At 44.8% G+C, this 15,992-nt stretch overlaps 1 protein-coding gene across 1 annotated transcript in view; it reads right to left on the reverse strand.

The window, feature by feature from the left end:
* The window catches only part of KATNAL2 (katanin catalytic subunit A1 like 2), a 44,183-nt gene that overhangs the window by 10,230 nt on the left and 17,961 nt on the right, over window positions 1–15,992 (reverse strand). The window contains exons 6-12 of the mRNA XM_063128707.1: window positions 15,877–15,975; window positions 15,040–15,138; window positions 11,155–11,232; window positions 7,004–7,102; window positions 5,168–5,231; window positions 4,011–4,129; window positions 736–827 (exon numbers count right to left, since the gene is read on the reverse strand). Coding sequence (XP_062984777.1) covers window positions 736–827; window positions 4,011–4,129; window positions 5,168–5,231; window positions 7,004–7,102; window positions 11,155–11,232; window positions 15,040–15,138; window positions 15,877–15,975 — 650 coding nt within the window. The remainder of the gene's footprint in view (window positions 1–735; window positions 828–4,010; window positions 4,130–5,167; window positions 5,232–7,003; window positions 7,103–11,154; window positions 11,233–15,039; window positions 15,139–15,876; window positions 15,976–15,992) is intronic.

A 15,992-nucleotide genomic window follows, 5' to 3' on the forward strand; every position in this document is an offset into this window, starting at 1 on the left:
AAAAGAATCATACAACTATATACCTTTAGTTGTAAGTTGCTTGTTTTACTGTACTTGTAAACTGTTGGGTTAAACTAAAAGTGTCTGGAGTGTCACTCACCTCACATCTACAGCCTAAACCCCACGTTACAGGAAAAGGGAAGGTAAAAGAAGGAAGGTGCAACTCTTGAGGTGGCAGAGATCCTTAAGGAGTTGCTCAGGGGATCCAGGTCACAGGAAGGAACCCTGACACCCCCACTTCTCAGAGGGAGCTCAGTGGGAAGACGACCTGGTGGCCAGACATCCCAGCCAGCTCTTCCCCTGTGCTTTCCTGCGCCATCAGCCCTACCCTGGGAGGAAGGCATGCACTTTAACACGGCTAGTCGAGTAAAGAGAAGATCACAGCCCAATTCTCAATATCAATGAGAGCTGCAAACCCTGCTCCTTCCAATACAGATGTGTCTAGTACCTGCTTTCACTTAGGGGAGATCAAACTGCATGTTGTGTGTGCTTTTAGGAGCCCAGCTGAGCATTCACACATATGTAAGGAGGTTCAGAGACAGAAAAGGGAAGCGGGCTTTATGGGAGGACCAACAGATTTCCTTCTATGTTCTCATCCCACACATGCAGCACTTCGCAATTTGGTTGGGTTTATCATTTGGCCAAAATATCTACCTGACGAAAAGCAAAAAAAATTCCTGTTTTATCCACATTTCCAGTTATTCTGATAAGAACGCGCCACTTGAAAATTGTTACCCTGGAGCAGTGCCCCGTTGACTCATGACCGACTCCAGCTCATCCAGGAAGATTGTGGAGGGGGCATGGTAGCGGGCCAGTTCAAATAATACCTGTTCAGAAGAAGGGAGAAGTCAGGAGGGGCAAACCTGGCTTGCATGGGGACGGGGGCTTCTCTTCCATCGCCTAAAGTTGGGAAGGTTACATTGCCATGGCAAGCCACTATCCAAGAGGGATGATCGGAACACATCAAGGCAGCTTGCCTTGAGCTGGACCGATGGTCCATTTAACCCAGGGGCAGCGAACGTCTGGCCCTGCAGATTTTGTTGGAGTGAAATTCCCATCAGGCCTAGTCAGCATAGCCAATGGCAAAGAATAATGGGAATCACAGTCCAATAACATCTAGAGGGCCACATGTCCCCCATCCCGGATCTAGCCCACTAATGTCTCTTCTAATTGGAAGCTGTTCTCCAGGGTGCCATGTGGAGCTTGGTCTCTTCACCTTCTTTCAGGAAGCCTTGCAAGCAAGTTACTATGCCCTTGTGCACCTCCTATTCTTTTCAATGGCAAATGTGCAAAAAAAATCCCAACGAATTGTTTTGCTTGTAACCTAAAACTGTCATCAAGGCAAATAAGATAACAACAAGAAGATTGCCTGAAAACAATTCAGGGGGAAATAGTAATCTCCAAAGTTACTGATATGCACAATTACTATGTTTTGGCTGCAGTAGTGAACAACCCAAAGTAAAATAACACTCCTGTTCAACCGTATTTCCAGTTATTCTGATAAGAACATAAGAAGAGCTATGCTGGATCAGACCAAAAGCCTATCTAATCCACTGTCCAACCAGATGCCCCAATGGGAAACCCACGAGCACGTCATGAGGGCAATAACTTAGAATCATAGAACAGTAGAGTTGGAAGGGGCCTATAAGGCCATCGAGTCCAACCCCCTGCTCAATGCAGGAATCCACCTTAAAGCATCCCTGACAGATGGTTGTCCAGCTGCCTCTTGAAGGTCTCTAGTGTGGGAGAGCCCACAACCTCCCTAGGTAACTGGTTCCATTGTTGTACTGCTCTAACAGCCATGAAGTTTTTCCTGATGTCCAGCTGGAATCTGGCTTCCTGTCACTTGAGCCCATTATTCTGTGTCCTGCACTCTGGGATGATCGAGAAGAGATCCTGGCCCTCCTCTGTGTGACAACCTTTTAAGTATTTGAAGAGTGCTATCGTGTCTCCCCTCAATCTTCTCTTCTCCAGGCTAAACATGCCCAGTTGTTTGTGTTCCCTCGCAACTGGTACTGAGACACACACACTGCCTCAATTCCCAGAGGTAATATATGTGGCCATCATGACTAGTAGCCATTGATAGCCTTTATTCCTCCATTAATGCATCTAAAACCCTTCTTAAAGCCATCCATATTGGTGGCCAAGTTTAGATGGTCACTCCAGGCCATCTATAAACAGTATTTACACAAAAAACACAACCCATTTATGTCAAATGCAAAGGTCCTTAAAAAATTACCAGGACTGAGACCTCTTTTGTTTTCACTTCAGAAATGTTTTTTAAAATGCTAAACTAATGGAAACAAATATTGCCAATTGCTGTACGTTTCCTTGATGTAATTGGGCTGTAGTGATTGATTATGTTTGCTTCTTCATGTCATGTTCTTATGATCATATGAGCGATCCAAATTTAAAATCGCTGTAAGCCACACTGAACCCATAGAATAGCATGGAGAGCTATAAATACGATACAATAAATAAAAAACATTGTATTTATGTGGTATTTTGTTTTATGCTATGACCTCTAGCTGATGTAGTGACTAATATTTTAAGAGAAATAAATGCATGTTCAACAAGACTATTCAAGGAAAATATTTGAAATATTGCCTTGACATGGGAGTACAAACCATTTCTTAAATCTGCAAGGCTTATAAAAGAGGAGAGAAAGAGCAAACATACACAAATAATCCTGTCTTTATGTTTTAAATCTTTTCCTCCTAAATCCTATCCAAGTATATAGCAAATAATAGGATAGAAGAAAATTATACTAGAAAGGGATTCTGGGCAAATCCGAAAGCAGTCACTAGAGATTAAAACATTCCACTTCTTGTATTGTTGCTCCATTAGTAGATTTTTAAATAAGGATTAAAAAAAAGAGAGAGAGAGAGAGAAGAAATGCAATTTCAAATGAAGTTGGGCTGAATTAAAATATTGGTGCGGGGGATGGGTCTGACCAACACAAAATGTGGAGGATCCCACACTACTAAAAATGACGCCTTTTTTTGTTCAAAAAGAGATGGTAAGATGATTTCCACCCCCTACCAACAGAATTGATCTGAGTTGATCTGACATCCCGTCACTTGTACAATCCTGTGTTATTGATTTTCTTGGTTAAAGATGACAGCCTTAAAATGCACATTGAAGTAAACTCCAGCACAGGCATGAAGTTATAGCTTTAATCTTCGCAGTTAATGGCACCACCTACTGAGAGCTGAATCTTTTCAAAGGCTGCTACTGTAACCAGATGGTTCTCTGTAGGTTCTGCATTCCCACACCAGTGCAGAAAGACCAGAGAGCTTATGATACAGGCCAAAAGTTCAGCATTCTGACAATCGGAGTTGTCTTCGCTGTGAAGATTGGCTTTACAGTCTGGAGAAAGCGGACAAGGGGGACATCTTTCTCCCTCTCATAACACCAGAACTCAGGATCATCTCATGAAACGGATTGGTGGGGAGATTCAAGGTGTGAGCAAAAACAGCCAAAGGGATGGGGTGGAACTAGGAGTTGTGTGTCTGAAAGGATTTATTATTGCCAAATTCAAGACAGATAAAAGGAAGGACTTTTAAGGAGATTCAAGACAGATAAAAGGAAGGACTTCTTTACATGGTGCCAAGTAGAACCATGGAATTTGCTTCCAAAAGATGTTGTGACGGCCACCCATTTGGATGGCTTTAAAGGGGGCATAGACAATTTCATGGAGCACAAGGCTATCAATGGCTACTAGTCCTTCTGGTTGTATGCTACCTACAGTATCAGAGGCAGTAGAGCCTGGGTACACCAGCTGCTGGAGTACACAGCAGGATGGTCTTGTTGCACTCATGTTCCACTTATAGGTTTCCCACCGGCAGCTGATTGGCCACTGTGAACAGAACATTGGACGAGACGGACCCTTGGTCTGATCCAGTAGGGCTCTTACATTCTTATTTCCACCCCTTCCTAAGGCCTCCTTGCTAGAATTTTTTTTCTGTTCAATTCTGCTGGTGTACAGGGAAAACAAAAGCAGTTTTTACTTTGACAAGCTTTTCCGAATCACCCCTCCATTTGCTGACGATAGTGGATGCCGAGATGTTGAAGAAGGTCGTATTGCATTCGGTGGCAACAGCTTTAGCTAGCAGCGTTTTCCCAGTACCTAAAAGGTGTAGGAAAGTAGGCATTACTCTCAACCCTTACTTGAGATTCCTCCCACTTGGGAACTGCACATGCACTATGTTTTCATAATAATTTTCCTAAGTTACATGGTCAAGACTAGCTTACCCCCATTAAATATCCTGCAATTAATATAATTTTAAAAGGAGTTAAAAGAACAAAAGGATTTATTGCCAGAAATGTTTCATAACCATCACTCAACCAGAACCCAAACAATGGAAATGCTAGATGAGATGAAAAATATATATAACTGTTTCCAGCAATTTAATATTCTGTTTCAAGTTCTGGGGAAATGAAATTTCCACAGAAATGGATGCCCTAGTGAGAGAAAGGGAGGCTACTTCTGGGTTTGGGAGCAGCACCTTAAGTTACGATGGTGCATTCCTTGCATGCAATAAATACTTTAAAAAGGCCTTTGAAGAAAACAGGCACAGTATCTAGCCTGGATGGTGGTGGTTCTACGGCAATATGAGACAATAGGGAATGACAAATGTTGTATTTCAAATATGGTGGACGTAGTCTCAGGAAACTGTAGCTGCGTTAAAACCAATGTCCAAGAGTAAGTTATGGTGATGGTGGTAGAAACAACAGTATCTTTTGGGGAGACAAATATGTGACTGCCTATTGGCTAGTGTCTAGAATGTCACCCACGTATTTCCACCCTCAATACCTAGAATAATTTTGCAAAGGGTTTAATGGGTTTGCCTTTTCTTTAAGAATGCATGCATATACAGATGTGATTGTGTAAAAGATTTCTTTTCTTTCTTTCTTTCTTCTATCTATCTATCTATCTATCTATCTTATATAAAGCAGCTCGCCTGAAGTATGAGGGAAGGGTCATGACTGGCAGCTAATCTAGCACCCAACTTGCAAGACATACTATGCAGACGGATCCACACCACGGATGAAGAACCTGTTGTCACCATTGCTAAGGATGTTATGCCTGCCTTCAGCCAGAGTGTAAGACACGAGACAGGCGCCTAAGTGAATGCAGGAGTGGATTCATGAGCTGCTTCAGTACCTGGAGGCCCATAGAGCAATAGTCCTTTCCATGGAGAGAGGATGCCCGTAAATAGCTGTGGATACTGAGAAAAGAAGAGGAGGAGTCTGAGAAGTACAAAGAAGTTTCATCTTTGAGTCAAAGAATAAGTTTTTCAACAGACCTCCAAGCTGTCCCCCTCCCAGTCCCCTGTGCTAGTTCCTCAGCTGTTTATATTCACAAACCACAGGGGCAGTTTGTAGCTGAACAGTATGAACACGGGGGAAGGAAGTGAAAGCCACCCCACCCCCCGGGCAAAATGCTAACTTCTTGTGAAGCTTTGCTACTTAGACTTCCACTTGGACCAGAGCACTCAACTGAGAGAGCAGGAAGCCAAAGCCCTTCGCAGGCATAGCCTGAGGCTTGTCTCAAAGTGTCCTAAGCAATGGGGTGGGGTGGGGGAATCAGGTAGACTTCCAGGGAGGCTAGGCCTATCTCTGTGCTACAGATTCGGAGGCAGGCAAAAACCTTTTTGTTTCGGCAGGCTTTTGGAACTATACTGGACCTGTGTTAAGGTACTGGCTCCCCCCCCCCCTTTTAACCTGTTACCTTTTTTAAAAAAAATTCTAACATGTTTTTTAATTCTATTTTCACTTTTGTAAATTTATATTTATATGTTTTAATTGTACAATTTAATCTTGTAAACCGCCTTGAGTCCCAGTACTGGGAAAAAGGTGGGATATAAATAAATATAATATTAATAATAATAAGTGGTCCAACAAACTTTGGAAAAAAAGTGAGTGGTGGAGAAGTGGACAAATGAAGCTGCCTCGCAGTGAATCAGACCATTGGCCCGTTTAGATCAATACAGTTTGCTCTGGCTGGCAGCCTCTCTCCAAGGCCCGAGGCACAGGAAGGTCTTTCCCAGTCCTGCTCTGAGAGGACTGAAACCAGGGGTGTTGAACCTCTTGCAGCCCAAGGGCCGCATTCCATTGTGGAGAAGCGTCTGGGATGGTGGGCGGAGCCAAGGACAAAAAGGGGCGGGGCCAAAGGGGCCTTCGGGCAGGCTGCCGCTGCCCAGTGACGTGCCTGGTGCCAGTGGCTGCTGCATCCCTATGTGATGCGCCTGTTCCAGCTGCCCTGCAAAGAAGAAGAATGGAGCCAGTGCAGAGCTAAGCTCCTCTCCTTGCTCAAAGTTCTCATAGAATCATAGAATAGCAGAGTTGGAAGGGGCCTACGAGGCCATCTAGTCCAACCCCCTGCTCAATGCAGGAATCCACCCTAAAGCATGTTTCTACATTTCTACATCTACTGAGCCCTGCTGGATCAGACCAAGGGTCCATTCTCTCCTTTCTACATGTGCTGGTCAGGGAGAATCACTGATAAAGAGATTGTGACTGGTTGGTACGCAGACACAGTAAGAGGTAGATTTTCCCACCCACCCCTCTTTTCATGGTCTGGGGCTGGGAGATGGATGCAGGTGGGGGACCAGAGGGGTCCTCCCTCCCTGCTCTCAATAATGAGTCTCTATCACCAAGCCACTGCTTCTGTTGGAGAAAGCTGCTGTTGACTCCCGTCGGGGTGGGAGACATATAGGTCTCAAGCCCAAGGAGGGCAAGTTGCTATAAACTACTGCACCGCAGCAGTGCCAGGTAGACAATAGAAGAAGCCAAAATGCCAGTCATGGTTCAACCAAGGAAACTCGACCTTATACACCTTCCACTCCACGGCCCCATCATAGAAGCTAATCAATGTTGAGAATGCAGAACAAAAGAAAGAAAAAAGGAAAGGAAGAGGAAATCTTCGGGGCACAAAATTCTGTATAGAAGGAGGGGCCAGTGTTGCGGCATTCAAAATAGCTATTTAGGATTCGCTTACCCTTATGGGGTACACAACCGCTTCCTTGACTAACCGCTTGGCTGCGTCGAGTCCAATAATATCGCCCCATTTTACGTTGGGGTTGTGGAGGTAGATATCCTGCAAGACATTGTTCGATCTCCTTAAACAGCAAGACTCCTACTTCCCCATACAAGTCTAATTAACAATGATGCAGCAAAATAAGCTCAGTTATGCCAGGTTATAAAATTAAACAGTGATACAGAGAAGGACAGGCTTGTTTTGCTTTGGGACTACAAGCTATAAATTGTTAATTCAACAAAGGACTGAAAATCCTAAGAATGTTCACCTAGCAGTAAATCCCACTGAAACTGATGGGACTTTGTGCTGAATAATTAGGCTTAGGGCTGCAGTGTATGGGTTTTATGGCATATGGGCAGGATTTAATATACACAACAAGGCCACTAAGGATACAATCCTGTCTATGTTTAGATGAACAAACAGCCAAAAAAAAAGGTGTAGTCCTTAACAAACAAAAACACAATGCTCAACCAAAAGTTAAGGGTATACATACAATGAAACCATAATATTTAATGTACAAAAAAGTAAAATAAAGATTAACAATAATATCACATTTATTTATTTATTTATTACATTTTTATACCACCCAATAGCCGAAGCTCTCTGGGCGGTTCACAAAAATTAAAACCATAATAAAACAACCAACAGGTTAAAAGCACAAATACAAAATACAATATAAAAAAAACAACCACGATAAAACCACGCAGCAAAATTGATATAAGATTAAAATACAGAGTTAAAACAGTAAGATTTAAATTTAAGTTAAAATTAAATGTTAAAATACTGAGAGAATAAAAAGGTCTTCAGCTGGCGACAAAAGGAGTACAGTGTAGGCGCCAGGCGGACCTCTCTGTAAAAGCACAATAGCATATTGCACAGATCAGAGTGTATCTAAAACTTCAAAGAAAGAGGCCAAACGCGTTTCGACGGAAAAAGTCTTCGTCAGTGGCCAATACTAGAAAGCAATATACAAAAAAAATGTTACATGAGTGTACATACATGAGTAAATGGACCAAACACAGCTAACTGATTGTAATTTAGAATATGGACACAAGGGTGTGAATATAGAACAGAGCTGTTTAACATACCGGGCTGCTGTTTACTCCCTGCAGGTTTACTTTACAATTCTCACACATGTGTGATATAAGATATAAGATGTCACTCCCCTTTAAAAGTATGTCGGGAATCCTAAAAAGAATAATACAATATTTACAAAAATAATACAAATAGCAGTCCCATGTTGTTAATCAGAATTCCTTAAGAATTTTACTTTCCATAAACTAGTGGAAAGAACAAAACCAAGGTATACTCACAGCCTTTTACACCGCCTAGGTCATAGTCTTTAGAAGAATGGCGTTAAGGCTGGCTGGTTTACCTGCAGGGAGTAAACAGCAGCCCGGTATGTTCATAGAATCATAGTTGAAAGGGGCCTACAAGGCCATTGAGTCTAACCCCCTGCTCAATGCAGGAATCCACCCTAAAGCATCCCTGACAGATGCTTGTCCAGCTGCCTCTTGAAGGCCTCTAGTGTGGGAGAGGCCACAACCTCACCAGGCAACTGACTCCATTGTTGTACTGCTCTAACAGTCAGGAAGTTTTTCCTGATATCCAACTGGAATCTGGCTTCCTGTAACTTGAGCCTGTTATTCCGTGTCCTGCACTCTGGGAGGATTGAGAAGAGATCCTGGCCCTCCTCTGTGTGACAACCTTTTAAGTCTTTGAAGAGTGCTATCATGTCTCCCCTCAATCTTCTCTTCTCCAGGCTAAACATGCCCAGTTCTTTCAGTCTCTCTTCACAGGGCAGCTCTGTTCTATATTCACACCCTTGTGTCCATATTCTAAATTACAATCAGTTAGCTGTGTTTGGTCCATTTACTCATGTATGTACACTCATGTAACATTTTTTTTGTATATTGCTTTCTAGTATTGGCCACTGACGAAGACTTTTTCCGCCGAAACGTGTTTGGCCTCTTTCTTTGAAGTTTTAGACACACTGTGATCTGTGCAATATGCTATTGTACTTTTAATGTGATATTATTGTTAATCGTCACCCTGTGGGGAAGAAGATGCGAGGGAGACTGGAGCAGGCAGGCACCATCAGAGCCTGCTTCAGTTGGAAACCCCCCCACCCCCAGGGCTAACATCTTCACCATGTGGGGGAGAAGGAACTGTTGGTTTGCCCCTCCATTGGGAGATGAGAGGACGGAGCAGGGCCTTCCCACCAGCCTAAGCAGTCTCCTTAATTTCTTTTTATTTTCTCCCTCTTCCCTCCCCGTACACTTTTCCTTGTGTGTCATGTCTTTTTTTAGAATGTAAGCCTGAGGGTAGGGACTGTCTTCTTTATTGATACATTGTAAGCCGCTCCGAGAGCCTTTTGGCTGAGGGGCGGGATAAAAATACTCTAAATAAAATAAATAAATAAAATAAATAAATAATAAATAATCTTTATTTTACTTTTTTGTACATTAAATATTATGGTTTCATTGTATGTATACCCTTAACTTTTGCTTGAGCATTGTGTTTAGATGAAAACAGTCCTACAACAGCATTCCTCAGCCAGGGCGAGCACCGGCTGGGCCACCCTAAGGCTGCCCTGCATAAGCACAGGAGGAAGAGGCTTGGAATTTCACCACACTTTGTGCATGATTAGGGCCAACAGGGCTGGCTGGGAGTTGCTCAGTCAAAAAAGAAAAAGTCCTACAGGCATAAGACTGCACTCTTACAAATTCTTGCGCCCTTCCCCTGTGTTGCATTGGACAAAACATTTGAGACTCCCTCAAGTTTAGAGGTTGAGGGTTGCTTGAATGGTTCCTTTCTTAAAAACGTAAGAGGAGCCCTTCTGGATCAGACCAAGGGTCCATCTAGTCTTGCATTCTGTTCACAAAGTCACCAACCAGGTCTCTGCAGAGGCCACCAGTGAGGGAGGAAGCAGCAGCCAGGCACCTCTCCACCGGGCCTGGGTCCAGCTCCAGCTGAGAGCCCCCTCCCTCCTGCTACCAACTGTCTCTGCAGAGGCCACCAGTGAGGGAGGAAGCAGCAGCCAGGCACCTCTCCACCATGCCTGGGTCCAGCTCCAGCTGAGAGCCCCCTCCCTCCTGCTGTCACCTGTAACTGCTGAACTTTGCAACTAAGATTGTAGTGCCTGAATTTACTTTCCTTTCCCCCTCCTCCTCCTCCTCCCTCCCAGTCCCCTTTCCTTTTGTGTCATGTCTTTTAGATTGTAAGCCTGTGGGCAGGGACTGTCAAGAAAGACTTTTGTAAGCCGCTGTGAGAGCCTTTTTTGGCTGAATGGCGGCATAAAAATGCTTAAATAAATAAATAAATAAATAAAATGCCCACAAGCAGGACATGAGTGTAACAGCAGCCTCCAGCAACTGGTGTATACAGGCTTTACTGCCTCTGCTACTGGAGGTAGCACATAGCTATCAGGACTTTTAGCCACTGATAGCCTTCTCCTCCAGAAATTTGTGTAACCCCCTTTTAAAGCCATCCAAATTGGTATCCATCGCTACATCTTGTGGTAGCGAATTCCAGAATTTAACTATGCGCTGCGTGAAGAAGTACTTCTTTTTATCTGTCCTGAATCTCCCCCCATCCAGCTTCATGGGGTGACCCCATTGGGTCCCTAGTATTATGAGAGAGGATCTTTTGGATCTTCTTTTTGAAAGAACGGATCCAGAAGCTCTCAACTGTCCAAGCCACTCCGTGGGCTGAGTGCGGCTGCCTGTCAGAGCAGAGAGCTGGAAACACACAAGCTGCTGTTCAAGGTTACGGTGATAAACCATCAAGCCCTCTCTCTTTCTTCTGCCAGCGACCATTTCTTACATGGGTACAAAGAGTGTGCAACTGGGCAGGAAAGTCTCCTGTCTGGACCCCACTGAAGTGGACAGGAGCTGAGTAAGAGTTAGAAGTTCCTTTTGTGGGGCTCATGCAGGAAACCTTCCCTACTGGATTGTGCAAAAATGCACGAAGATCTCCATAGATGCTCCTTCTGTGGGTCCTGCCTGGCTCCTTGTACTGAGAGGTGGAGAAACGGAGGATCAATTCCTCAATACCAACTCGGCTAGTACTCGGAACACATTGCAGGACTGAAGAGAAAGGCTCAATCTCACCCTGCTCACAACGGCCGCAAGTTCTCTCATTTCACCCGTCATCCCGACAAAGGCGCCCAGAGGTTTTAATAATCGTTCCTATTTAAAACACAAACAAATGAAATATGCTCAGCGGTATTGTTTTGAGTTACCTAGAGATACCACCAAATGGGACTTTAAACATCCAACTCCATTTTGAAGTAGCCTTTTATATGTTAGATCGTCTTCAGAGACATGAATTCCCACTCCCTGTTCCATCAGGCTCACATACTCTCGCCCATCTTTTCAAATTCAGGAGACGCTGTGGTTATTTGGACAGGGAATTGTCCTGTACCCTGGATATGGCATCCAACGTATGATCAAAGGAGGCCCAATCTTCAAGTAACCACGGGATCTCCCAGTTCGGAGGTCACACACTATGCAAGCATCAAGATGAAGCTGTACTGAAGGCCATCTGGGAAAAGGGCCAGACGTTCAAGAACGCGGGCAGGCATCTGGGGTTGGTTTCAGATGGTCGCGATGAAGAACCCACAGCGCTTTAGATCTCCTTGGCCATTTCCCATCCCCACCCACGCATCTCCATAACTTCCAGGCTACCTAAGGCAGCACGTCCCCAAAACAGTAATCTCGATCCCATAGGAACATCAGGAGCTGCCTTATATTGAGTCAGACCGTGGGTCTATCTAGCCCAGTATTGTGGACACTGATTGGCAGCAATGCCTTTCCAAGGTTTCAGGCAGGATTCCTTCCTAGCCCTGCCTGGAGATGCCGAGGATCGAACCAGAGACCTTCCGCATGCAAAGCAAGGGGTCTACCACTGAGCTACATCGCCTACCCTAACTGCGTCTAAAGCAGGATGCAATTTAAAGCAGCAAAGATGCACATGTGCAGGGAATGCCAAAGCTTCCTATATCCCCACTACCACCCCAGATCTGCAAGTCATCCTGGCCGGGGGAACAGTTTCTGGGGGAGGGACTGCAGAGAGAAAAGCAACCAGCAGAGGGAAGTGTCAGGACCCCTTTGCTCACCGTGCCTCCTTGGGACTTTCAAACTGCACGTCTCGCTTTGGGCACAATCTGGGCAGACTCAGCTTTGATGAGACCGGTCTGTTGCCATGATGTGGGCCTCCCATCTCTCCCAGGCAAGACCAAACCTTGCCTGAGGGAAAGGGAAGACAACTTTGTCTTGTGTATCCAAACTTAAATACTCTTCTCAAAGACAAACACCTCCCTCCTAATACATATTAATTTATTCTGAAATGGCTAAATCTGTTGGTCTACGTCATTAACTTAGATCATCCTCTTCCCAGAATGCTCTATCCTTTCTGAGGTCAAAGATGGACATTACTTCTGTTTTTCATGCGGTCAACTTGTCTACTTTACTTCTCTATTCTTATGTGATTTTTGCAACCACAACCTCACCTCTTCTTAACCCTGGACGCTTCACCTAGTTCCCTTAAAAGGAATACATTTATTTTATTTATTACATTTGTATACTGCCCAATAGCCAAAGCTCTCCGGGCGGTATACAAAAATTAAAACCATGAAAAGCATAAAAACAACCAACAATTTAAAAACGTGAATACAAAATACAATATAAAAAGCACAACCAGGATTAAAACCACACAGCAAAAATTGATATAGGTTAAGATATAGAATTAAAACAGCAAAGTTTAAATTTATGTTAAATTAAGTGTTAAAATGTTGAGAAAATAAAAAGGTCTTCAGCTGGCGACGAAAGGAGTACACTGTAGGCGCCAAGCGAACCTCTCTGGGGAGCTCATTCCACAGCCGGGGTGCCACAGCAGAGAAAGCATACCGAATACATACAGTTGGTATAAGTCACAAGTTCATATGACATATGTCTTTTGAGCAATAACAAGTTGCAAGTTCTCATGAGTAACGTCTTTGAGCAATATCAGATCATATTTCCAAATCATTTTCTATCAGGCCTCATCCAAACTAAAGCATCTAAACACTGATACAGTGTTCTGTGTGTGTACGCCTATTTGCCCATTTACTATTAAAGCATTACGCTTACCACCTGTACTCCCATTTAAACCCATTCCATGCCCCCAAAAGCTTCTTGCTCTATGCTATGCCAACGAACTTTTATAACCCCAATCTTACACATAATTAGTAAAATTTCAAATGAAGAAATAACCTTACACCAAGACCCTGGAGAGCGGCTGCCATTCAGACAAAGTAGACAAATACTCTGGCCTGGAACGAGGCAGCCTTCGGTATTTTCTTCCTCCCTCTCTCTCTCTCCTGAACTGAGACACAGGCGATGCGGTCCTCAGTGCCCTCTTCAACGTATGAAAAGCACCTGAGGCTCCAAGAGAATCCTCCTTTTCTTCATCACAGCGGCTCATTCTCTTGGGTGAGCCAAGATGGAGCCAATGGGAGTGAGTAGCTGAGGTGCATAAAGGGGAGAACTCAGCTGATGACCCTTCTTGCAGTTCATACAAGGGTCATCATGTCCCCAGGCTCTGAGGCTCCACACTACTCTGAGGAGGACTCTGATTCAGATGGGCCACTGGTTACCTCGTTTCAGGGGAAGCCCTCAGCACCCCCTTAGAGACCTTTCTGGCCAGAGAACATAGTTATCTCCCATCACCTGACTCTGAGAATGACTCCTCTTACAGCTTTTCCTGTCCACCAGCCGTGCAGGAGCATGGGACTGCAGAAACAGATGCTAGCCCTGTGAGAACTACAGTCAGCAACCAGCTGGGCTGGAGCCACTGAAAGACCAGGCTTCTTAAGGCCTCAGTTGACGGCAGGTCTCTGCTGGGACAACAGCTCCTTATGGGAGAATACTCCAGACAGTACCGTATGCAGGGCGCTCTCCAAGGTCCTGCCTTGACTCCTGCCTTGCTTAGCATGAGCCCAGAACAAACAGGGAGCGCTGCTGTGCCATCTGCTTCCTCTGGGCCTCATGCCTAGCCCTGCCATTGGGGAAAAGAGGTTAAGGAGCCCTTGTGTGTGTGTGTCAGTTTCTATGGAGGTGAGTCAACAGGCAGGACTACGGTTCCCGGCCCTGCCCCCTTGCTTGGTTCAAAATATGGCCCCTGTTAAGGCCTCGTTGCCAGCCAGAGCCCTAACCTATCCCTTTCCCCCAGGCCATGCTCCCAATGCTTCAAAAAACCTTAGGCTGTCATTCTAATTAATTGGCAGAAATTAAACAAATGCACACATATTTCCCCATTTTCATTTTTCAAAAGTCTGGGTTTTCCATCATGCCATGTAGAATATTCTCCCATATGTACCTGCCCGGACCTTAAGATCATCCACAGGGGTCCTTCTCCGTGAGCCCCTACCAAGGGAAGTGAGGCAGGTGGCTACTAGGAGGAGGGCTTTCTCTGCTGTGGCACCCCGGCTGTGGAACGAGCTCCCCAGAGAGGTCCGCCTGGTGCCTACACTGTATTTTGTGAACTGCCCAGAGAGCTCCGGCTATTGGGCGGTATAGAAATGTAATAAATAATAAATAAATAAATTCCTTCCATTGCAAGCTGAAGACCTTTCCATTTTCTCAATATTTTAACACCTAATTTAACTTAAATTAAAATTTGCTGTTTTAATTCCGTATTTTAATCTATATCAACTCTTGCTGTGTGGTTTTATCCTGGTTGTGCTTTTTATATTGTATTTTGTATTTGTGTTTTCAGACTGTTGGTTGTTTTATTATGCTTCCCATGGTTTTAATTTTTGTGAACCGCCCAGAGAGCTTCGGCTATTGGGCGGTATAAAAATGTAATAAATAAAATAAAATAAAAAAATATTAAGGTTTTTTTAAGCGCAGGAAGTCATCATCACACGTTACACTTTGATTTCCAATCGGCTTTCCCAGTCATCATCAACTACTTCTTAATTTATTTTTTTACTGACTGTAAAGGATGCCACTCACCGAAGGATCTGGATTGCAGTTCAGGCTGTGCAAAGCAATTTCATTTGATGCTCCTTTGATAGCATCTTGGATCATCCCGCGGAAATCAATGATTTGGCCCTGTCAGAGAAACAAACAGCACTTACAAGGCCTGAAGCTCATAGCGGGTCTTGATCCCGGAACGTGAAGGACGCCAGGACAGGAACCAAAGGGTAACAAGCTCTTGCAATAGCGGTCGGCCAGAGGGGGTCATGCAGCAAGGCCAGATTCTCTACAAAAGCCGGGTGTATTCTCCAGCTTGAACTACAGGAGGAAATGGTCGTCCTTGCCACAGACCTGCCTTGCTTTGCTTTGCCTGCCCCGCTTTCCCACTGCCTCTGCCTTCCCACCAGGGCTGGATCCAGGTCTGATGAGGCCCTGGGCACAGTCCCTCCTCCAGCAGTGGGCTTAGCTGGCAGCGCTCTGAAAATAGCACCAGGTGGCAGGGTCTGGCTGCCATTCATGGTGCTCCAGAACCATGAATGTCAAGGAATTGTGGGAAATGTCAACATCAGCTAGACAAAAAGTGTATGTGTGTGGCGGAGTGGGCGAGGCAGGCATCAGCCTTGGGTCCAGCCAGGGTGCTGGAGCCTGAGAAGCTTTCCAAGGATGCTGGGTGCTGATGCCAGTCCTGCTCCCAACACATGGCTTTTTTAGCTCCTAGGAACTTCCAGCCTGACTTGGCAACAGCCAGGACCAAGTTGGATTTTGAACAAAGGGACAGGTCTTGGGATCCTGTGACTCTGCCGTGGCTCCCCCCTCCAGGCACGCCGAAATCGTGAATAACCTCTGCGTCACGCATGCAATATTTCAACTAACCCTTCTGGGATGACAGCCTTCTCCACCTCCTCCTTTGTGGATTGCAGATACATTTAAGCCAAACTCAGATGGCACGTGGCTTAAAACATCTTCATTCTCCTACAGGAAAACAAACA

This window comes from Elgaria multicarinata, chromosome 6, assembly GCF_023053635.1.
Source record: "Elgaria multicarinata webbii isolate HBS135686 ecotype San Diego chromosome 6, rElgMul1.1.pri, whole genome shotgun sequence".
In the NCBI taxonomy this organism is placed as follows: Eukaryota; Metazoa; Chordata; class Lepidosauria; order Squamata; family Anguidae; genus Elgaria; species Elgaria multicarinata.